The sequence below is a fragment of the Fusarium falciforme genome, chromosome 6 (genome assembly GCF_026873545.1).
Source record: "Fusarium falciforme chromosome 6, complete sequence".
NCBI lineage: Eukaryota > Fungi > Ascomycota > Sordariomycetes > Hypocreales > Nectriaceae > Fusarium > Fusarium falciforme.
The window spans coordinates 577,047-599,242 of NC_070549.1; the positions used below are offsets into that span (position 1 = coordinate 577,047).

Sequence of the window (22,196 nt, forward strand, 5' to 3'; positions counted from 1 at the left end):
GTTGACAGTCCAGAGCACCCATTGGTTTATCAATCTGAATAGGTAGTCAAAATTGCAAATCAGCCATGTGCAGAAAACCGGGTTAGATCAAATCGACGCTTGAATGTTCCGTAGATCCTTCAAACCCGTGTCGACAAAGTTCATAGCCACCATGATCCTATCCGCCTCATCATTGATCACATAATCATTCGGCTCTTCATCCAAATCCTCCCCCTTGCGGTCTAGACACGTCAAGAACTCGCACACAGCGCGGGTCATCTTTGTCCCCGCTTCAGCAGGGATCAGACTTTCGCTCATGGAAAGAAGGATGGCTTTGTTCTTGTTTGGGAACTTGGTGTAGTAGTCCCCAGGGTCAGCTTCGTTTGGTCGAAAGCCAAGACGCGTAAACGTCTCGACGAATGCGGGACAGACGAATGGAGGCGTGGGCCGCAGGACACTCTCCCAGAGGATTATCTCTAGCATACAGACGCCTAAGCTGTAGACATCGTGTGCCATTGAGTACTCTCGTTCTGCGGTTGGGAGCTGGCGCTCTGGATGCTGATAGATCTTGCGCTGAAGAGTCACGTCGCCGGTCAACCGTGTCACGCCCTGCTCGACCTCTCGGGCGTATTGCCATCCACAAAGACTCAGTGCAGGTATATTCTCCCAGGGTCGTGCAGTCGGTGACTGGAAGGCCTCAGGTGGGTGGATCAGAATATTTTCCGGTCGAATGTTCTTGTGGACCAAGCCAAGCAGTTGAGTCTGGAGGACGGCAGCGGCAAGCTGATAGCAAAGATCGACTCGGAAGTTCAGTGAAGGCTTGGATGGACAAGTCGCCATATATGCCGAGAGCGTCGCCGGAAATCCCGCTTCAAAAGGACCTCGAAAAATCAGCTGAAAATGACCGCCATCGCGACCCGGCTCGTCTCGGTACCCAAGAAGAGGCAGGATTCCAGTATGAGATTGGAGTTCAGAAAGCTTCGAGGAGAGTATTTCGATGCTCTCTCTTGCTTCATCCTTAGTTTCCAACAGATACGGCTTAGATTCCAGAAGGTACCATTGGATATCCTGAGAAGCTGTTGATCTCCCTCCGATGACGAAGGTCGGATCGTTTCCGACGGCCTCGATGATTGTAAAGTCCCTAGAGGAGAGATAGAGTGGAGATAGATCCTTGAGATGCTCACGAAGCATCATCACATCGTCGCGGAACTCGTTTCTCAGTCGCGTGAGCACGCCGCTGCTGCCGATCCGTATCAACTCATTACGAGCTTCTAGTCGTGACCATGAGTCCCAAATCGACGAATTCGATGTCACGAGGCTCATGAGCTGGTCTACCCGTCCCAGTTGTTCTTTGAATCGCTCCCAGGTCCTGACAAGCCGCTCCCGGTGCTCCGGCATGATGGTGCGGCTTCTGAAAACTGGCCGGGCCAACTCGATGATGAGAGTGAGTTGGTCCTTTCGGTCATCCAAGGCGAACACGCTTAGCTCCTGAGCCAAAGGAGCGAGTCGTCTCTTGTCCTCAACCCGTCTGTAGATCCGGTAGCCGTACTCTGCCAAGACCGGGCCGGCAGATACGGCGGAGAGGGCTAGGCCAGCGATCTCCATGCTGACGATCGGCAAATCTTTTAAATGACTACTGAGAGATGCGTGGTGTTGTGAACGAACGCTGGTCGACTGATTTGACAGTATCCAGCGGGAAATAACGAAGCATCGTTTTCAACCACGAGGTCAAGTTATCTGTCTTCCCGATACCCGAGCCTGATTTCACTTCCTGATAGCGTATTGGCTACATTATGAGTAAATTATGCATATCGTATCACCTAAGCCCCGCGCAGTCTTGCCACCAGCCAAGGCAACCTCCATTCTCCCCTCTATGACATGCTCTTGACACAAAGTGAATGTCTATCGAGCCGCTGCGACAGCCATGGATACCTTCGGACCAACCGCATCCTCATTCTCATCATTCGCCTTTGCACAGGCTGGGATCTTTCTTTTCCAATTCAACCCGGAAACTGACAAGCCTGTCTTTGCCGATCCAGAGTTGCTACCAGAGTTGAAGAACCTCCGCCTTGGCCATTCTCTCATCCGAGACGCTCTCGAGAAATACCCCGATAATTCTTTCCTCCGCTTGCCTGATCTACTTGAAGATCTAGCTCTGTACACCAACGCGGTTCGCAAGTGCAGTGCCACAGCCCAGCATCTTCGCCTACAGAGTGACCCGAAATATCTCAAGGATGCTCGCCTTCTCTCGCGGCAGCATGATCTTCTGGAAGCATTGCGAGAGGCTCGGAGACACTCGGAGAAGTTACAATATCGTTGTGATGAGGACGCATCGCTGTCAACCCGACTCAATGTGACGAGTAAAGAGGTGCAAAGTTGGCTAGATGACTCTATAGATCAAGATGGTCTGGACACGGGGTCATCACTCAACCCTGGGCTTTCTCTCGACCCTGATATCCTTTGGAAATGGATAGCCCGGGATCAGAACCTCTTGTGGTGCACAAGCACAAGTAAGTGGCTCTAGCCGGCCGCTGTTGCTGCTAACGCTTATGCTCGCAGGCACTAATTCAGACAATGAGAGAAGAGAAGTCCTTAGGTTAGAAGCATACGTCTATCGTTTCACCGTACTATATGACCTAACTAAGGCGTGATAGCTTAGCGGTCGCCCGTCAGCTTTTGAGCTCTAGAAAAGGCTTTGTTGGTTACACCTACTTCTGCCATGCCTCCAAAGACCTAGAACCCACCCATTCTCTCTGCAAACTATTGGGGCAAAATGTGGCCTCTCAAGGAATGCAACCATCGACTGTCTTGAAAGGCTGGTTCCTCAGTCACAAGGATACTCGGCCTTCACTGGAAGACTCCCGGCGGATGCTCCTTCATGAATTACGGCAGAAGAAGAGGGCTTACTTGATCTTTTCTCTCACAGCTGCAAGCCGGGATGACCTGGAGGCTTTTCTGCCTATCTTTCAAGACGTTCTGCAAATAGATTGCAAGCTTTTCGTGATAATCCCGTGTTCTTTGCCAGCTCAGCTGAAGGCAGAAGGCTGGATTCAAGTCACAGAAGCGGATTTCCAAGACGAGGTCGCCGATAATGATCGTGCCTGGCAAGCCAGCGGGCATCTAAGATCTATAGGGAGGGGCGGCCTGGCGACTCCACCAAGAAGAATGAGGCATCAGCTGGATATACTGGAACCAACTCCCCAAGAAGAAGATTCAGCACTTCCGAAAGCGATCAGGCAGTTTTTAGATGCGCCGAATGATCTTTCAGTATGCATAGCGGACGGGGGAGGCCTGAGCGAGCAAATTCAATTGGACACCATGCTGAGGGAGCTGATTAGTGACGCAACCCCCGCGGCCAAGGTTTCATTGAAGATGTTGATATGGCTGGCGTTTACTCAGAGTGGACTCACGCTCGGCCAGCTCCAAGCTGCTGTTGCGGATGATCCCAACCATCTCGCTGTCCTCAACGGCACGAATCCTTTAAAACGGCTGGATTACTTTCTCCAGTCAAAACAGGGGGCTCAGGGCAACGATACCATCCACATAACCCGAGTCCACATGGGCTGGTGCTTGCGGCGGTGGCTTTGCGACAAAGAAGGAATACATACTGATGGTCCAGATGCTCTGATCGCCGAGCGATGTCTATCCTACATCAGCTCAGTGTTCAACTTAACGGACCTCCCAGAAGACGACGGTGAGCTCGACACATGGGCTGGTCGTTATCCCTCCTCCGATATGCCGGCTCCAATTGGGCAACACACGCTCGGAACGTGAAGTCACCTTCAGACCAACATACAGGCCTCATTGAGTCCTTGCTAGAGTCTCGACACGTGGAGGTAATTTGTGCCTTGATGCTTTCAGGATCAGAAAAGCCTGCCAGACGTCATAGAGGAGCATACCAGAAAATGACAGGACTACACCTCGCCTCCGCCTTTGGATTGGTGAATGTGGTCTCGCGAATGATTGGATCTGGGAAGTTCAGTCTTCGTCTTCGGACTGATGATGGCTGGACTGCACTTCACTGGGCCGTTGAAAAAGGTCGTGAGGACGTTGCAGCTTTCCTTCTAACCTTACCAGACAAGGAGTCTTTCATATCTTGCAAGACAAACTCAGAAGGCTGTACAGCACTGCATATTGCGGTCAAACACCTCCGCGCTGCAATGGTGAAGGTGATACTCAAGGCCAAGGCCGACGCCAACGCCCAAGATAGCCGGGGTAGAACCCCTCTCTACTTAGCTGTTTGGAGTGTCCAAGAGGACTTTGTTGAGAAGTTGTTATCCAGCGGTGCTGATCCCAACATTCCAAGCATTTACGGAACGGCACTGCATTGTGCTGTGAGGCGAGGGGCACCTAGCCTCGTCCTCGTCCGGGCACTGATATCAGCCAGCGGCTCTCGCATTGATCTCGATACCAAAGATGTCCTTGCACTAACGCCCCTGGAGGAAGCACAGGCGAGGGGGCGTGATGATGTGGCGGCGATTCTCCTTGAGGCGGGAGCAAAGCCGTCATTAGATTTGATCTTGACCCAAGCATACATCCTGGGCAGTCATCAGGGCCTTTCTTCGAAGGAGAGCTGGCAGGCCTATGAAAACGATTTGGTCCTCTCATGCCAAATCAAACAGGGCAACCAATGTACCTGTCATGTTCTCAAATCGCAGAAGCAAAAACTAGGGCACGCAGAAGGTCAAGTGATGCTCGAACATAAGTTTGAGGGGGATGCGGCACCGCCGACAGTGAGTTCGCTAGTGTTTCTTCAGGAGGGTACACCCCCGGCTAATCCCTTTTAGCGAGTGTTCCGGAAAACGTTTGACCTAGCGAGTGATGTGCAAGGGCAGGTTCAGAAGTACTTGCTGTCTGAATGGCAGATTCTTTTCAAGCTGCGACATCCACACATTGTCCGATACATTGACTCTGACGAAGATCCTTACCACAACGAGTTTCTACTCTATATGGAATTCTGCGACAAGGGAGATGTTGAATCCTTCCATGGGATTCAACTGAGGGATTTGACAGCCAGAGAGAACAAGCGATATGGGTTCGTCGAGGACGAGACAAGATTAAACCTGAGGCCGCTGAGTGGCGTCGAGATCTGGGCAATGATCTGGCAAATGGCTTCAGCCTTAGCCTATCTCCATTACGGCTTGTCTATCAGGCGGAAGAACGGACTATACGCCGCCAGTCTGGAGGGACAATGGGCTTATATCATTCACCGCGATGTCAAGCCAGCCAACAGTGAGTATGTTGAGCGTCTGAGTATAGTGGGGCTAATCATAAATACAGTTGTGATGCATGGTGCTGAAAAGGACAAGTTCCTCTTCAAGCTATGTGATTTGGGAATCGCAAGCCACGCTGGACTGGGGCCAGATCAGAACCAAACCCAACTGATTGGAAGCTCAGGCTTGCAACCTCCAGTAGGTAGACTCTTGGCGTGCTGCAGTGGATGAAGCGATGTTTGAAGGCATCTGGTGTTCAGACAACTAATGGCACACAGGAAGTTAGACAGGGGGAGCTGTGGACAACCAGGGGCGACATGTTCTCACTTGGAGGTAGGTATCTCCTAAGCAGGAGCCTTGGTTGAAGAAACATACTGACAAACTCTTATATAGAGACAATCAGATTAACCGCCAAGGCAAAGGATGAGCTGCTCAACTGTCAAGCATTCAAGAGTTTTCTAGACGGGGCTCGTGGAATCGACGAAGACTCAAGACCGACCAGCCTCGAAGCGATGGAAATTGCCTATGGAAACCTACGAAAAGCCCCTGGAAGCTTCTCAGAACTGCCACGAGCTGTGGTTGAAGAAATGCGTTCCGTGCATCAGGTGCTCGGCCGCTGGGGCGGGAGCTATTTATTACAATCATTCCTACTCACCGCCGAACTGTTAGACAGCTCACAGCCATTCCAACAGGGCTTGCCTACAGACGATCGCAAAAATCTTGTTAAACGGTTGTGGCTACTTCTAGATGATGGGGCCGCAGAAACATTCACGGGAAGATACGAGCTTCCTGCGCACTTGTTGATTCTACTAGAAGGTCGGTCTGCAGAGGAGAAGCAATCGAGAGAACTAGACCTAGACAGGGTCCTGAAAACTTCCGCCAACGTCAATCATCAATGGGTCAAGTCAGGTTGGTCGGCGCTTCATATCGCAGCACAGGAAAGAAACCTCTCTGCTCTCAAGACACTGCTGCGGTATGAGGCAGAGGTTGATTTGGAGGATAAACACGGAATGACGGCAAAGGATTACGCTAAAGAAAATGGCTTCGGTGAGATGCTGGTACTTTTGGAACAAACTGAGAAAGCCGTTGTTGAGCAGCACGGAGAGGTGAGAGGAAACACGAGGAAGAGGATGAGGCTGGTGTGAACGTTGGTGCAGTGTTTCGGATCTATGAACACAAAGGGACTGGTCTCTCAGTCAAGGATAGGAATAGAATCCATAGAAATAGATTAATTTTCGAAGAATATATAAAGGAAGGATATACCAGTCGTTTTACGCTCTTTGTTGCAGGGTAAACGTCTTCAGCCGCGCAAGACATGAGAACGGCATAGAAAAGGTAGTTTAGTTCTTCTCAAATATTGGAGATGAGTATGTATACAGTGAAGAAATCAATGATAAATGGATTATCCCGCATTGATACAATTTTCTATCTTCTTACATCCGATTTGATTGTTCTTTAGGGGAGTTTGAGCTATCGCCAGTGTGCAAGTGTCTCGTTTTTTCCGTGCCCCAGGTTGAAGCAAGCTCCACCCGACGACTCCACAATGATTGGACGGAGCTTTTCCTAACCTGACGTAACAGTCGAGCTTCAACTTGACATCCCCATCACAATTCAATACCTCCATTCTATTCTTTGTCGCGCAGTCCTTTGTGCCCGTCACAATGGACGGTCTCGACGAATTCGAAAAGACTCTTGCCGCCGAAAAGGCAGAGCGCGAACGTTCAGAACGCGACCGCGACCAGAGGAAGCATCGCAAACACAGACATCACCATCGACACGAGTCGGACAGAGATCGAGATCGCGACAGGGATAGAGATAGGGATAGGTATCGGCATCGTCGGCATCGTGATGATGAGGACGATGGACACAGACACAAGCGCTCACGGCACTCGCGCGACGATGACGAGCATCGATCACGACATCGACATCACGACGAGCGACACCAAAAGACATCAGATCCTCAAGAAGACCTCCCCATCCTCGACGAAGAGAAGCCACGCAGTGAAGATACAGTCGATAGATCAGAGCCTCTGACGCGAGACTCCTGGATGACGGCACCCTCCGCCCTTGAAGTTGACTACATCCACCGACCAGACAAGGCCAAGTCGCCCCCTCCAAAAGTCGAGCCGAAGCGAGTCGTTTCCAAGCGAGAGATCAATGTCCACATCAACGATATCAACGAGGGCAAGAAACTCGACGAGCTTGACATTCCCAAGGAACGAGATGTCGAGTATACCTTTGGTGACGCCGGTTCTTCCTGGCGCATGACCAAGCTCAAAGCTGTCTACACAGCAGCCGAAGAGAGCGGTCGTCCGGTAGAAGAAGTCGCCATGGAGCGCTTTGGTGATCTGCGAGACTTTGACGATGCAAGGGAGGAAAAAGAGGAGATGGAGAGGAGGAAGCTCTACGGAAAGGGCTACAAGGGTCACGACAAGCCCACGGGCGACCTCTACCGCGAGAGGATCAAGAACCAGCGCAAAGACGAACCTGCTCCCGAGCCAGAGCAGGGAACCATAATTCCTGACCCGCAGCCTCCGTCTGCGCCAGCTATGGACCAGTCCGCTCTGAACCGACTACGCGCCCAGATGATGAAGGCCAAGCTCCGCCGTGCTCCAAATGCCGCCCAGCTCGAAGAAGAATACAACAAGGCCGCAGCAGCCTTCTCATCAGCGCGTCAGGATCCTGAAGCTGTCGTCCTCAGCGTCATGGATAACCGACAACTCGCCGGTACACGCGCCGAAGCCAAGGCCATCACCACCAAGCGCGGACGCGAGCGCGGCAACGTCGAGGAAAACACCGAAATGACGATCGAAGACATGGTCCGCGAAGAGCGTCGCACAAAGAATCAAGCCGGCGGCGAAGGTCTGCGCTTAGCAGAGCGCATCGCAAAGGACGGCAAGTTCGACAACGACCTCGAATATATGGACGAAAACGCCGAGAAGCTCGCCCGTCGCATGCACAAGTCCGACCTCAACCTCAAGAACATGGCCGTCTCTGAGTTCCAGAAGATGTCGCGCGCCCTCGACTCGTGTCCCCTGTGCCACCACGAAGATACAAACCAGCCACCCCTAGCACCTATCATCGCCCTTGGTACTCGCGTCTTCCTCACCCTTGCTACTGAGCCCGAGGTGTCACCGGGAGGCGCCGTGCTCGCTCCGATAGCACACCGTGCCAACCTCCTCGAGTGTGACGATGATGAGTGGGAGGAGATTCGCAACTTTATGAAGTCTCTAACACGAATGTACCACGACCAAGGCCGCGAGGTTGTCTTTTACGAGAACGCGGCTGCACCACACCGACGTATGCACGCCGCTATGGTGGCCGTGCCGATCCCGTACGAAGAGGGCGCTACGGCCCCGGCCTACTTCCGCGAGGCCTTCCTCTCGTCGGACGAGGAGTGGAGTCAGCACCGCAAGATCATCGATACAGGTGCCAAGGCACGCGAGGGCATGGGTCGGTCCGCCTTCCGACGCTGCATCGCAAAAGAGATGCCCTATTTTCACGCATGGTTCACCCTTGATGGCGGACTGGGCCATGTCGTAGAAGACGCGGGCCGTTGGCCTAAGGGAGATTTGTTTGCTCGTGAGGTCCTCGGTGGTATTGTAGATGCTGAACCACACATAATCAAGAAGCAGGGAAGATGGACAAGAGGTGACCCTCGAGTCGAAGGGTTCAAGAAGGGATGGAGAAAGTTTGACTGGACCAGGATGCTAGCAGAAGGATAGACACCAGAGTTGAGATTTATTACATTTTTTTTTTTATTTCATATCACAAAGAGAAACATACAAGACATTACACTAACTAGTACGGGGTGCTGCTTGCTTGTCCGTAAGATTATCCATACAATCCAAATGGCTAGTAAGAACCAGACGAGAATGACGCTTCCTTTCGACTCCACATCATGCTGCGCTCTCTGGGTATCAAGACAGACCTCTCAGGTCTTTTCGGGGGGAGCAATAAAAAGAAGAGGGACTTGAAAGATCCCTACCAATAACAAAAAGAATAGAATGCTCCCACAGAAAATGTTTAAACTCTCCCCCTCCGGTCTCTACCGCGTTCTTTCCGTCCGTCAGCGCCAGTAACCTTCATCCAGTCCTCCCACTCCTTGCTCATCTCCATGAGCACCGAGCCCATGACGCTTGCGCTAGCCATGAGGCCGTGTCCTTCTCCCTCGAGGACTCTGACCTCGCACCTCCGCATCGTCTTGCCGAGCCACTTGACATTGTCCACGGGGACACGCGTGTCTCTGCTTCCGTGGTGGATAACCACTGGTCGAGTAATGTCGACGTATCGGAAGCCGATTGTGTGTCGTCGTTCGAGACATACTAGGAGGTCCACGGCTGGGTTTGCTCCCGTTGTTGCCAATTCCCAAATAGCGTGTGTTAACCGCAGGTCGTACGTCATTTGGCGTTCCTTGTCTGCCATGGCATCTGCAGCTGCTGCCAAGATGGCGTTGTCAGGGCTCCTCGTGCCCTGAGGCACCTGCATCCTATCCATGTTCTCCGAGGCATTCGGGGGCTCCAGATCAGGATCACCATGGCCGTTGGACTTGCCGTACATGTCGTGACCGATATTCTCCTTGTCCAAGCTAGGCGTCACATTCCGATTGCTCGCTGTACTCTCTCTTCCGCCGTTGTTGTTTGTCCTCCGCTTAGCTCGTCGGGGGTTCTTGGGTAATGAACTTGTAATGGAGCTGCTCGTGGCGGTCATGAAACTGCTGTTGGCAGCCTTGAGGATGGGGGTAGGGAGGGCTCGTAGGATTCGCTGCGAGGTCGGGATAGCATTTGTCGGAGGGAGAGTTTGCGATGTTCCAAAGACGTTCATCTGAGATGGAGGGATCCATGGTGCCAGGAGGTGAATTCTACCGCGGATGTGCTGAGGCATACGGAGAGCCGTGGCCAAGGCGTAGATGGCACCAGCCGAATGAGCCAAGATGGAGAATTTTGTAATCTTCAAAGCCTGGCAAATGGCATAGACATCATCTAGTCAAGTCAGCAACAGTTCTTCAATTGTCAACAAGGCAAACTTACCTGGCCAGCTGAGCGGCGTAGCAGTCCCATCCGAGTATGGCTCACTATCTCCAACACCAGGACGATCAGGAGTGATCAGCCGCAGCTTCAACGTCAACGCTAGTTCATCGTAGAAAGCAGTGATGTATCTAGTAAGTCCCATTCCGACACAGCAAAACACAGCCGATCCTTCCGAGTCACCAACTTCGGAAAAGGAGATGACGCGACCTGTCTGAGGATGCCGAATCTTTTGTGACAGGCGAGGAGAGCAGAGATAAGACTCGACGGCATCGTCAACGGAATCAGCTGACTGAGGACGCTCGTATCCTGCTGGGGTTGGGTTCTGAACTGGTTGAGGACTTGGAGATTCCCGACTTCGATCGTCAGGTCGAGGGCTCAGCGGTCCAGATAGACGCTTGAGTCGAGAACTGCTCCGCTTCATCTTGACGCCATCAGGAGGAATTGGGCTCTGGTGACCCGAACGACGACGACTATGACGGTCGTTGCTTGGTTCTCGCCGCCGATTTTGTGACACGGCAGGGAACGGCGCACCGTCATCATCATCGTCGTCGACCCCATAACCGTAGTCATCTTGGCTAACGTCGAGGAAACTCCTGCCAGCTACGCTTGTGGTCTTGGACGGAGCTGACTCTTGGAGTCCATAGACTGGTGACCTGGCAGACGATCGTAGTTGATCATGTGCGGTATGTCCCTGCTTTCTTCTCCCGGTTTCCCCCCGTGGTTTGTGGTGTTCCTCGGCCTCAGGTATAACATCGCTCAGTGGTCCATCCTCTCGTCTTGATCTCCTCGCGCTCGATCGTCTAACCTGCCCTGTCTTCCTTAGACTCGAGTCGCGCGCTGGGATAGCACAAGGACCCTCCATCGGGCCTGGACGCTCAATAGGCAACTGATGTGCAGGCGGCTCCTCGTGGATAGCCGTCTCAGCAAAGAAGGGATCACTTCGTCCTCCGCTGTGAATACTGCTCTCAACAGCAAGTCCTCCAGAAGACGACGCAGAAACACCTCCAGAAGCGCGCTTCCTCTCAACCTCCCTCTCGCGGAGCTGCTCCTTTGAACTCATATACATGAGCCCCTTTTGGCTCCTCGACGTCTTCTTGCCCCAGCTATCATGCGATCGTTGGTGGTTCAGCTCGGGAGTCGGCGCGTTTCGGCGTTCGATGGAGAGGTTGCCTATGCTCTGGGTGTCGTCATTCTTGGAGCAGGCCGATGACCCCTTGGACGAGGGTCGCGAGGTGCTGTTGCGTATAAAGGAACGCAGGCCGCCCGAGTTCTCACGGCTGGGGCTTCTCGGGCTCTTGGGTGACTTTGCGGCGGTAAGGGGGGAGAAGCCGCTCGGGGGCTTCGAGGTGCGGATGACCGGGGGGCAGGCGGCGAGCTCGTCGAGGGATACGGGGTCCTGTCTCAGTTCGTCGAGGCTCGGCTGGTGAAAGGCTCCGTAGTCGACGCCGAAGCTGCCGTGGCCGGGACCCGGGCTAGAAGGCAAAGAGAGGCTGGTCGGGGGGACCTCGAAGTGGGAGTTTGCGGGCTTGGAGATGATGCTGAGGCTGGTGATGAGGTTGGAGATCACTTCGGGGCTGGCGGGAGGGAGACTGGCACGCTTGTTTGAGGCGGAGGAGGGACCTTGAAGAGAGCGACGTCGGGCGTGGTGATGATGGGCGTGGGTCGGGATAGGGGGGATGTCAGCCGACTCGTACTCCATGGCTGGGAGGGCCGCCGCGTGCCGCGGGCTGTGAATTGCACGGTCGGCAGGTTAGTTGATCGCAAGGGAGGGATGAACGGATGGATGGATGGAAGGGCGTCAACGTGGGAAACAGTGGATAGGCGGCGCGCGGTGTCTCGTCAAAGGGGGGGGAGCCACAGGTCGAGGGTTGCAACAGGCGACCAGCCAAGCTTCAACAGGTGCAAATGTCTCGAGCTCTGTAGGTGTGGGCTCGGTCCCGGACTTGTCTCGAGGGTTGTCTCGCAGCGTCAGCGATGGCGCGGACGTTGGCGCGCGCTCGCTCTGGGCTTAAAGGGATGGAACGCTCGCCGTCGCTTTTTTCGTGGGGATTGGGGATATTAGGTTGTCGGTGGTGATGGTGGAGGCTGCGGTGGGATATGCAGGTCGTCTGCGCGAGGACGTGCGCTGCAGCAGGAGCAAACAAGGACAGAAACAAGAGGATGAAGAAAAAAGAGGAAGGGAAAAAAGAAGCAAACGCTGGCTGAGTGAAGTTCAAGGAAGCGGGTGCGCGCGCAGGCGTGATTGATTAATTGATTGACGAGGCCCAGCAATTTGTGAGATTGAACTGGGCGGGACGGACTGGGTCGGGGGTGTCCAAGACAGTCAGTGGCGTCGACTCAACAAGCAAAAAGCACGTCCTTGTTCGCCCCGAGACAAGGCAATGAACGAAGCAAATGCAATTGTTGGAAATAAACTCTCGTCTTTCCTTTTTCTTGCGGTAGGTGTAAAGAGACAAGAGTTGTTGTACTGGAAAGAGTATGGGGAGAGGAATGGTAAGGGGGTGTGTTGTGTGTGTGTGCCACGGAAAGTTTGTGCTCCCCGACACACAAGCAGGCAGCGCATGACCTCTACCTGAAGATACGAGCCAGAGCAGCTTCAGGTCTTCCTTCTGGTCTCTCTTTTTTCGGGTGTTTCTGCTTGAGTAGGGTGCAGTCACAACAGTATTTCTCAGCAAACAGGGGTCACCAGAACCGTTTCGAAAGGCGATGCAACGATATGCAATGCAATGCACACGCGACGCGCAGGCTGCATCCTCTCTCTTGTCTCGTCATCCAAGAACCCCTTGAGTCAAGACGAAGCCCGAACCCGAGAGAGTAACCCCCCAGGCAGGCCATGTGCTTCTAGTACAATCTCTCGCCCGGGTCAGTCGTCATTCTCAATCTCTCCAGCCTAGCGGGATTGCGCACTAGAACATTTGATAGGCCCAGGGAACCCCTGACCAAAAGAAGGAAGAATTGGGGCTGGACCCCTGAAAAGAGCTTTTTGCCCCTGGAGCTTGCATCCTTACCCGTTTGGCACGCGCCCCCAGGGGTACGTTTCTCCATCTTTTGGCATTCCAGCGGTGATTCGGTTTAAATGCCCAGGCGAGGAATGGACTTTCAGGTCAGAGTTTAACCATGGCGGAACTTTAAAAGGCATGCCTCTCCGTATTCCTACGCGACTCGAGACGGCCATGCTTCGCCGAGGGGAGAGGTCATGGTCGGGCCCGGAAAAGCAAGGGACCTGATTAAACCTGCATGCGGACCGGTTGTCTATTGATTATGGTGTCTCCACAGCGGAAGCAGCTTCAATTTTATTTGTTGGGCATCTGTTTGCCTTGGAAACCGTCATCAAGAAACATTATCCGGTTCTCCCGTCGACCGTGTCTGTGCTTGTTGCGTTGCCTGACCCAATGCTGTCTTTGACAGGCCCACGATCTACGCGTAGCGCGTTTCCAACGTGCCATGAGAAGAGGAGATTCTCGCGTGGATTTCGCATGGATTGCTCTCAAGACGTCAGCTTGGACCTCCTTGCAGCTCTCGTCTGGTGTTCCTGCGTCTGGTCTCACAGCTGCAGATTCGCCAATGTCTGGGACACTTCTCACGCCATGACGAAACACGCCTTCGTCTCGTGAGAATAACCCCTTTCCAGCCTCTAATCAATTATTATTGAGCCGTTTACCAAGGGCATCTCCGTCTTTAGTTGCATGCACCTTTTAAACCCAAATCCCCTCGTAGGGCTGCCGACGACAATCATCCCTAGCATTACTGGCCCACACCAGCCACAAACTACGTCATTGGTGTTTTCAGCCACATTTTGATCACAGCTCCCGGTTTCTGGGATGGAAAAAGTATGTGTTTGCGACGTCATGGTCGCGAAAAGGTTGCGCCTGAGGTGAATGTCCCCCTCAAGAGTAGAAGAATCGTAGATCCTGTTGTTGAACTTCTGTGAATTTTGCTTCTCTACACTTCACACTCGTGTTTTGAATTAGCGATGCGAGTGTAGCAACACCACGACATCATCACCAACCATCATCAAAACGTCAGCGCAAGATGGATGTTCTCCTCTCTCTACCCATACTCTCTTACCTCCTATCGCCTGCTTCGGCGTCATGGTCGACATCTCTCAACCTCCTCTTCTTTTACATGACATGGACGACTCTCGTCCTCTCCCACACTCCCCTACGAATCCGCCTCCTAGGCTCTCTCGCGATACGCATAGTCCTCTATCTAATACCGTCGCTACTCACGCTTCTGTTGGATGCGGCGGTTCCAAGCCTCGCCGAGTCCATCAAGCTTGGCGGTCGTGCATCACTCCCTCCCCGTGATGCTCGTACACTAGCCCGCCAGGTTGCACTCGTTGTGTTCAACCTCGCCCTCGTGACGGGTGTCGAGGGCGCTTCAAGTCTGGGTTTTTCCTACGTCTTCAAAGACAATGACTTCAAGACTACGTCGACTCTTCCACTGCCATGGCAGCTAGCGAAGCATATTGTCTTGCTACTCACGGCGCGAGAGGTGCTCACATATTACATCCACCGTTACACGCTGCATTCCTCGTCGACCATTGGCAAATACCACCGTCGCTTCGCCCATGCTCGTGCTGCGGCGCCTTATAGCCTTCTCCTCTTTGCCGACCACCCAATTCCTCTGCTCCTCCAACGTTTCGTCCCCATCTACCTACCTGCTCTGGCATTGCGACCACATCTCTTGACTTACTTCCTGTTCCTTTCCCTCTGCACCGCCGAGGAAACCCTATCCATGTCCGGCTACAGCATTGTTCCGGGCATCATAATGGGCGGGATGACGCGGCGAACAGCAGTACACTATGCTAGTGGTGGGGATTGCAATTATGGCGCCTGGGGATTCCTCGACTGGGTTAACGGCACCGGACGGGGTCGGGATGTGCTTGAGGACGTCAAGGCCGAAGCGGAGAAGCATCATGTTAAAGAGAGGTCCGCGAAAAAGGTGGATAGTGGTATGGGAGCGATTCAGGATGGAATTGACAAGTTGACGAATGGGAATGAAGATGGGAGGAGGAGGAGTTCGAGGTTGAGGTCAAAGAGAGCTTCTTAAGCTGCTGATTGTAGATGCCATTCGTAGTATAGTGTTCATAGCTTTGAAGTTGAAAAGTTGACTTTTTACACGAGACCATACCTACCTATGTATCCAAAATGCCTCGTTCCATGCCAGCCATATCTCTATCAGGTCTAACAACCACACCCCAACATATACCCAGTATGAATATCCCAGAAACAATATCTATGAGTATCCCATCTTCTTGCCAAACCAGCTCAACGTCTCCAGTCCACTCTGCACCCTCATGCCAATTCTCGCATCAAGTACAAACGCCTCCCAGACCTTGGCAACGTCCATCTGCCGCAGACACTCGTCGTACTTTTCCCTCCTGTACTTGGCGACCTCTTCGACGGTGCCTTCAGGAGGGTTGCAGCATTCTCCCCATGCGATGGCGCCCTTTTCGTATGTTCCCGCCGCGAGGACGTAGTCGTCTTTTGTTGGGCCCTTGAATACTGATCTGTACTTGTATTAGCGGGTGTGCTGAATCGTGAGAACTGTGTTGCTTACCGGTCATGCTTGAGAACATGCGTCTCCAGAAGCTCTCTCGCCTCTTCAAACCTCTTACCCTGTCTAAACAGCGACGCACAAATAAGCGCCCACGATCCCATCTCATCAAGCTCCTCCTTCATCTTCTCCACAACCTCAGGCTTAGCCGTGCACCTCTCCCACCGCATAGCATGTCTAGCAGTCTCGAGTTCGGCAGGACCCATACGCTTGACCATGTTCCACAGGTAGCACATCTCGAGCGCCGGGCTTGCGCCAATCGCGTCGGCGAGGTCGACTTTGTGCTCCTTTACGCGGTCCTCCCACTTTTGGATCTTGCGCTGGATAAAGACTTCGAAGGGTAGCTGTCGCGCCATGAAGCGCTTCTTGCCTGCGACGCTGGGTGCTTTGCGGAAGAACTCCTCCGTCTTGACCTTTTGTCGTCTCGCTTCGCCCTCGTCACCCGCCTCAATCGCATTGCGGTACAGTTCCAGGGATGCGATACCGGCCATATAGTAGTACAGAGCAGGACTCCAGTCGTTGACCTCGAGGCAGTGGAGGAACGAGTCTCGCATGAGTGGCCAGTTCTGGATAGCCATGGCGTTGATGGAGAGCTCAAAGTTGTTGAGCGCCGCAACCTGCTTCATCTTGGACTCGCCACCGGTTGTGAGGACCTCGATGGCCTTGGGGAGTTCCTGCTCGTTGCCGTGCTGTCTAGCCTCCTCAACCTTCCACAGCCTCGAGTCTGGGTACCTTGCTCGCATGGATGCAAGGAGCTTGTCACATTTCTCTCGAGGAGGACCAACAATCTCGGCACCTTCATCAAAGTCCTTTTCGTCAGGAAGGATATCCACGGCTCCAAGAAGGGCGTTATAGTATGACAGCAGAACCAGACCAGCAATAGCGCCATTCACATTGGCGTAAGCGGTAGATCGCCAGAGCATACGAACGCCTCGCTCACGATCTCCTCGGAACCCAACAACCGACAGAATTCGAGAAAAGGCTGGGGGAACGAGGGTCAGCATGAGGAGAATAAGTCCGAAGCACATGTTTGCGCCCGAATGGACAAAGACGTCGAGGGGGTTCTCGAGAAGAACAGTGTCGGACTCGGTGGGCTTTGACCTGGCTTCCTTCAGCGGCGCTCCCTCGTCGAGCTTCTCGTCTTCAGTGCTGGTTCCCGGAGTCGTTGTCGAAGAACTGGAAGATTCCAGGTTTGCTGGTGTTTGCGTTCCGGAAGATCCGTCGCCGCTCTTGGACTCAATCTCGAGCTTCTCCATGCTGCTAGAGCCGTCATCCGTTGCCTTGGCGGATAATGACGCCTGCGATTGTCCCTCGGGTTTGTTTCCCAGCGTCTTATTCTCAGCTTCAATGATTGCGTCGAGGGTGATGAATGCCTTGCGGAGTTTGAGGAAACTCTTCATGGCGTCGATGAGACTCTCGTGGAGAACACCAACGACGGCGCCCATGAGCTGTGTCTCAGCACGCACAAGCTCATACTCTGTCCCCGGGGGATACAACTTGCTTCCAGCCCTCGCCTTTCCGTGCTTCTGCGCCTTTTTATAGTCAGCCCAAGCCCTAGCCTCACATTCATCCAGCTTAGTTGTCGTCTCCGTCATGACGGCCTTCTCAAAGCCGAGGACCGATCGCATAAAGATGGTGACAGCAAGACCCAGCTGATGAAAAGATGAATCGCCCGTCTGCAGTCGCTCCCAAGCTCCATCAATATCATCGTTCATGATGAGTCCGGCCGAGTTCATGGCATCGTCGATATCCTCCATCTCTTTAGCGACATTGTCCCTGGTCGAGCTGGTGTCGCTCGCATCATCAGCCTTGGCGGCGGCGCCTCCGCGGAACCAGCCCGCTAAACGACTCATGATGGTGATGGAAAAGTGTATGAAGCTGGAAGAAGAGAGATCTGAGCGTAAGATGGTCTCTTTATGCTCATAGAGTTCGTATCCGATGATCAAGTCCAAGGCTGAGCCCCAAATGCTGACGTCTTACTCTCTTTTGCTTAGGCTGAATGGAATGGGTGCCCGTGAAAAAAGACCCCTCTTTGTGGCGGTTACCCCTCGACACGATTGCGAAACCGAGAACGAAGCAGAGAGTGATCCTCCTGTCTCACGCGACCACTCAACAAGTGTCGCAGAGAATCCAGAGATAAACAAGAAAAGAAATAAAACGAAGGAGAGATAAAAATCGCTCTTTGTATCCGAAAATTGGAGATGCATCTTTCAACCCCCGGGGCTCCGAGCAAAGATGTCATAGGCCCGTCCGCCTGCGGAGTTTAGGCGGGCTTACGCACATGAGGCACTTCCAATCGGAGTTTGCGGGTGACGATCCCTGTGGGGATTTGTGCATTATCGCAAAGGGTTCTTTGCCGCGATACGATGCGATACGGTACCATGAGAGCCGACACATTGCCGATATCCATTGATCAGGCTAGAAGGCTCTATATCCGAGGACTTTGGCCTCTCTCGGCTCTGTCGGCACTGCGTTTCGAGATGGGATGGGTTTGCTGGCCACTTCAATTGTCCCTAGCAAGTTACCCAGGAGAGTCACCTCGAGTTTCCCATCGCGGCAAAAAAAAAAAAAAAAAACACCACCCATCATCGCCATGGATTGGTTTGTGGATATCGACTCTTAAATTCCAAGAGACGGCTAGTTCCATTTATCAGCGAGGGCTCCTCCCGGAAGAAACGCCTGTATAGAGCAATTGTCTCCATGATACAACCGCAGATACGAACAGATGGAAGGGCATTCCACCCTTGCTCTGAGTTCGATCCACCATATACTACGACCTCCTTTGCGATACCAGAGATACAGTAGCAATAATGCTATAGGGTCTCTTCTCCAAAGAAGGTCTTTGAACTGGCCACGAATACTGCGGAAGAAGAGCTGAGTTGGACCAGTTGTAAGCTCGTCGTCTGGGATATCCAGGATCCGGGATACTCCGTGGACGGCATCGAAATACGGATTGTTTTCCGACGTAGATGAGCCATCGAGCCGACACAAGGCAGCCAGGTCTATGGGGACACCATTCGTACCTCTCTCTGGAAAGGGCGCGTACATCTGAGCATAAGTAGCCGCCATGACATGGAAAAGACTGTCCGGTCGCAGCGGGTTGACCGTGTGCCACAATGCCATCTTCCCTTCGCTCAAACGCAACCAGTTGAGATCTAAAGGACCAGATGTCTTGAGTGGCCACGACTCTTCAGGTGAGGTTGCTTCGGGAGATGAAAAGGTCAGAACAGCCAGAGCAGCCGCAGTACCCCAGATTGGATCCTTGTCTTTGGCCGTGATTGGTTCACTTAATCGCTTGTGGAAGAGGCCTGCGCTTTGAGACCAGTGATAGCACTCTTCTCGAGTTCGGTGATAATCTGAGGGGCTGTTCAGATGGCGGTCGTACGTGAATGCCACGGCGAGGGAGGCGTGCATTAGGAAAGGGTACTATAAGCACACGTTAGTCGAGTCCAGTTTTACAAAAGGCAACCTGGCGTGCATATTGTTCAATAGGAGTTAGGTGGAATTAGTGAAATAAGGCCTACAGTAAATGCTAGTTCCAGGAGCTTGCGGTTCACTTGTAACATGTTTGGGTCACCTGGTGTGAGGAGACTTCGTCCAAGGTAGCGAGTGATGAAATCCTGACACCGTGCGTTCAATTGATAGCATGAAGAAGCATCGGATGTCCATACAGCATTTGTCAGAGCCGGCTGAAGCGTTACTCTTCCTCGAGCAACCATTGGCTTTGCCGTGTCGGCGGCGACAGGGTGGAGGTCAGGGATGTTGGGCATGAAGTTGCATAACACACCGAATGAACAACATCTCCTGCACTGTGGCTTGCTCTCATCACACTATGAGTACATGAGAATTAGTTTGATTGGCTCCCCGTGTAAATACAATTGGGTTGCTTTAGGTACCTTGAGTTTTCGAAGCTTGCAATTTCGGCAGCCATATCTCGACCGCCGCAGAGTTCTGCGCTTTCGAACTTCGGTTGCACAGGCTGAAGCCATGGCTGATAATGGGAGCTCAGCACATATGCCAGCCTGAATGTGAGAGATGTAGTGAGCTTGAGCGGACTTAACGGAGAATGAATGAGGTCGGATTGTCTGGAAAGGTTGAGACGAGGTGATGATGACAGTCGGAAGCAGGGTGCCATAAAGAAGAGCTTTGGCCAATCATGTAGGTATCCTCCCGAATTCCACAGCTATCAGGACCCATACGCTAACCCATTTTCGGATATCCAGATCCACGCTAGCTCTTGCTCGGGAGCACGAGTCTCTGATTGGCTAGGAGCTTTACTCTCTAACTCCGTCATCTACGTATACTACGTACTTAGACGACACAAGATGGCGATGAACGAGCACTATAAGAGGAGCGTTTTCCCCGATATTCTAGGAAGGAAAGCCACTAAGTCTTTAACCTGAATACCACACTTAATCCCCTATCCCCAAACCATTTGATACCTCCCAGTCCACCATGGCCACCCATCTTGCTGCCGTCTCCATCGCTAAAGGCGAGCCCTTTGAACTCCAAACCCGTCCCACGCCCAAACCAGGCCCAGGCGAGCTCCTCATCGAGGTCAAGTCCGTGGCCCTAAACCCGGCAGACCACATCATGCGTGCCTCGGGCCTCTTCATACCCGAATATCCCACTGTCATTGGGTTTGACATGTCCGGGTTGGTCCTCGAAGTCGGCGAAAACGTCCCTATTGATCCCAACGAGGACCCCTACTTTCAACCGGGTGTCACTCGAGTTGCTGCCTACGCCGCATCTTTCTGGAGGTCTTACAACCCCGACTATGGCTTCTTTCAGGAGAAGTGCATCGTCCCCTGGCAACACGCCATGCCTCTCCCAGATGATATCTCTTGGAACCAGGCTGCGACCTTGCCCGTATCTACCGAGGTAGCTCTTAGCGCGTGGGATGCATTGGGAATTCCACGGCTCGGGGAAGCAACGCAGAAAGATAACAAGGACAAGAGAGAAGCCCTCCTAGTCTGGGGTGCTTCCTCGAGCGTGGGAACCATGGGCGTCCAATCCGCTCGGCTCCTGCGGGACGACACTGAATCTCCCTTTGCCGCCGTGTACGCTACGGCCAGCGCGGCTAATCACGAATACATACGATCTCTAGGCGCGGATCGTGTCTTTGATTATAAAGACCCGGAGGTGGTGGACGCGATTGTTTCAGCAGCTAGAGAGGATGGCATGGTGATTCGACACTGCTATCTTGCCATGGGGCAGTTTGCGGCATGCCAAAGCGTGCTCAAGGCTTTCCTCGAGAACAACAGCGAGAACCAGAAGGCCAAGATTGGTTCTGCGCCGCTTATCCCTTCGGACGCAGAGGAGGTGGAGGGGGTGGAAGCCATCTTCGTGATGCCGGCGAATGATGAAAAGGAGAGGTTGACTCAGCTTCGATATTGGCTGGGGACCTGGCTGAGGGAGAACCTAGTCAAGGGGAACGTCAGACCGAGTCCAGAGCCAAAGGTAGTGGGAAAGGGCTTGGGGGCTATCAACGATGGGTTGGATGAGCTTATGCGAGGGGTGAGCTGTACCAAGTTGGTTGTCGAGGTTGTGGAGTGACAAGCTTCGCGAGGATGATGCTATGCGATTGATGTCAAGGATTGCTAGATGAATATTTAGATAGAAAGATGTGTGCTGCTATGGTGTTTTCAGACTACACATCCCCCCAAACTGTGTTAAGTTATGATGCTTGCCGGATCAGTATGCCTTAGTCTTATGTCACCTCATCGACGACGCTTCTTTCGCTTCGAGTCATTGCCCTTGGAAGAGCTGCCCGACTTCCGATGCCTGTGGACGCCACGCCGTGAGCTCTCACCACCACGAACTGCAGGCGGCGCGCGTATGCGTTCTGCAAAGACTAAAATCCATTGTGCACGTATCCGACTGCTGAAGTTCGTTATCATAAAGGAGGCGTATGGAATCAAGGAGTTGAAAGATCTGTGGAAGGATCGCACATGATATGTATCATATGTCCACATCTCCGACAGTTGTCACCATTCCTTTCTTCTTCCCCTCAACTCACTCACTACGAAAAAAAAAAAAAAAAAAAAAGTCTAGCCCTTCATTCCTGTTACCTTGAAAGCCTCCAGCTGTTCCCGAATAAGCATTACAGAAGTAGAGGATATCTACAGATGATTACGGCAGAGAGAACAGAAGATGCGCCAAGGGTGGCTGCAGCCATCTCTCCCCGTCCCTTGGAGCAGCCTCCAGACTCACTTGAAGATGAAACACCCCCACTGGACGATTCGATACAAGTCTATGATCCTCCAACCCGCCCGGACGGAGCCATCAATGTTTGCAATTACAAAGGCCAACGATTTCTTTCGGAACATTTACTCGAGACGCCTCCGCCTATGAAATGGAAGGACTTTCGCAAGTCTCTCCTTCGCCGGTTCCCAAAACATCATGTTCCAATAAA

At 52.9% G+C, this 22,196-nt stretch overlaps 7 protein-coding genes across 7 annotated transcripts; 3 read left to right on the forward strand and 4 right to left on the reverse strand.

The window, feature by feature from the left end:
- Window positions 1-87: 87 nt before the first annotated feature.
- Window positions 88-1,584, reverse strand: NCS54_00771300 (Protein kinase domain-containing protein; the record flags this gene model as incomplete). Its single annotated transcript, XM_053153126.1, has 1 exon — window positions 88-1,584. One exon carries the CDS (start codon window positions 1,582-1,584, stop codon window positions 88-90), a length of 1,497 nt encoding a protein of 498 aa, XP_053009101.1.
- Window positions 1,585-3,884: 2,300 nt separating this feature from the next.
- NCS54_00771400 (Protein kinase domain-containing protein) lies at window positions 3,885-6,337 on the forward strand (the record flags this gene model as incomplete). The annotated part of the gene is made up of 5 exons (XM_053153127.1): window positions 3,885-4,712; window positions 4,767-5,211; window positions 5,260-5,390; window positions 5,471-5,525; window positions 5,586-6,337. 5 exons carry the CDS (start codon window positions 3,885-3,887, stop codon window positions 6,335-6,337), a joined length of 2,211 nt encoding a protein of 736 aa, XP_053009102.1.
- A 2,881-nt stretch (window positions 6,338-9,218) lies between these two features.
- NCS54_00771500 (AB hydrolase-1 domain-containing protein) lies at window positions 9,219-11,921 on the reverse strand (the record flags this gene model as incomplete). The annotated part of the gene is made up of 2 exons (XM_053153128.1): window positions 9,219-10,174; window positions 10,223-11,921. The coding sequence occupies 2 exons, from the start codon at window positions 11,919-11,921 to the stop codon at window positions 9,219-9,221; spliced, it is 2,655 nt and encodes an 884-aa protein (XP_053009103.1).
- A 2,273-nt stretch (window positions 11,922-14,194) lies between these two features.
- Window positions 14,195-15,274, forward strand: NCS54_00771600 (Fatty acid hydroxylase domain-containing protein; the record flags this gene model as incomplete). The annotated part of the gene is made up of 1 exon (XM_053153129.1): window positions 14,195-15,274. The coding sequence occupies exon 1, from the start codon at window positions 14,255-14,257 to the stop codon at window positions 15,272-15,274; it is 1,020 nt and encodes a 339-aa protein (XP_053009104.1). The 5' UTR covers window positions 14,195-14,254.
- A 186-nt stretch (window positions 15,275-15,460) lies between these two features.
- NCS54_00771700 (Inclusion body clearance protein IML2) lies at window positions 15,461-17,634 on the reverse strand (the record flags this gene model as incomplete). The annotated part of the gene is made up of 2 exons (XM_053153130.1): window positions 15,461-15,734; window positions 15,785-17,634. The coding sequence occupies 2 exons, from the start codon at window positions 17,632-17,634 to the stop codon at window positions 15,461-15,463; spliced, it is 2,124 nt and encodes a 707-aa protein (XP_053009105.1).
- A 784-nt stretch (window positions 17,635-18,418) lies between these two features.
- NCS54_00771800 (Hypothetical protein) lies at window positions 18,419-19,551 on the reverse strand (the record flags this gene model as incomplete). The annotated part of the gene is made up of 2 exons (XM_053153131.1): window positions 18,419-19,207; window positions 19,306-19,551. The coding sequence occupies 2 exons, from the start codon at window positions 19,549-19,551 to the stop codon at window positions 18,419-18,421; spliced, it is 1,035 nt and encodes a 344-aa protein (XP_053009106.1).
- Window positions 19,552-20,236: 685 nt separating this feature from the next.
- Window positions 20,237-21,337, forward strand: NCS54_00771900 (PKS-ER domain-containing protein; the record flags this gene model as incomplete). The annotated part of the gene is made up of 1 exon (XM_053153132.1): window positions 20,237-21,337. The coding sequence occupies one exon, from the start codon at window positions 20,237-20,239 to the stop codon at window positions 21,335-21,337; it is 1,101 nt and encodes a 366-aa protein (XP_053009107.1).
- Between the last annotated feature and the right edge of the window lie 859 nt (window positions 21,338-22,196).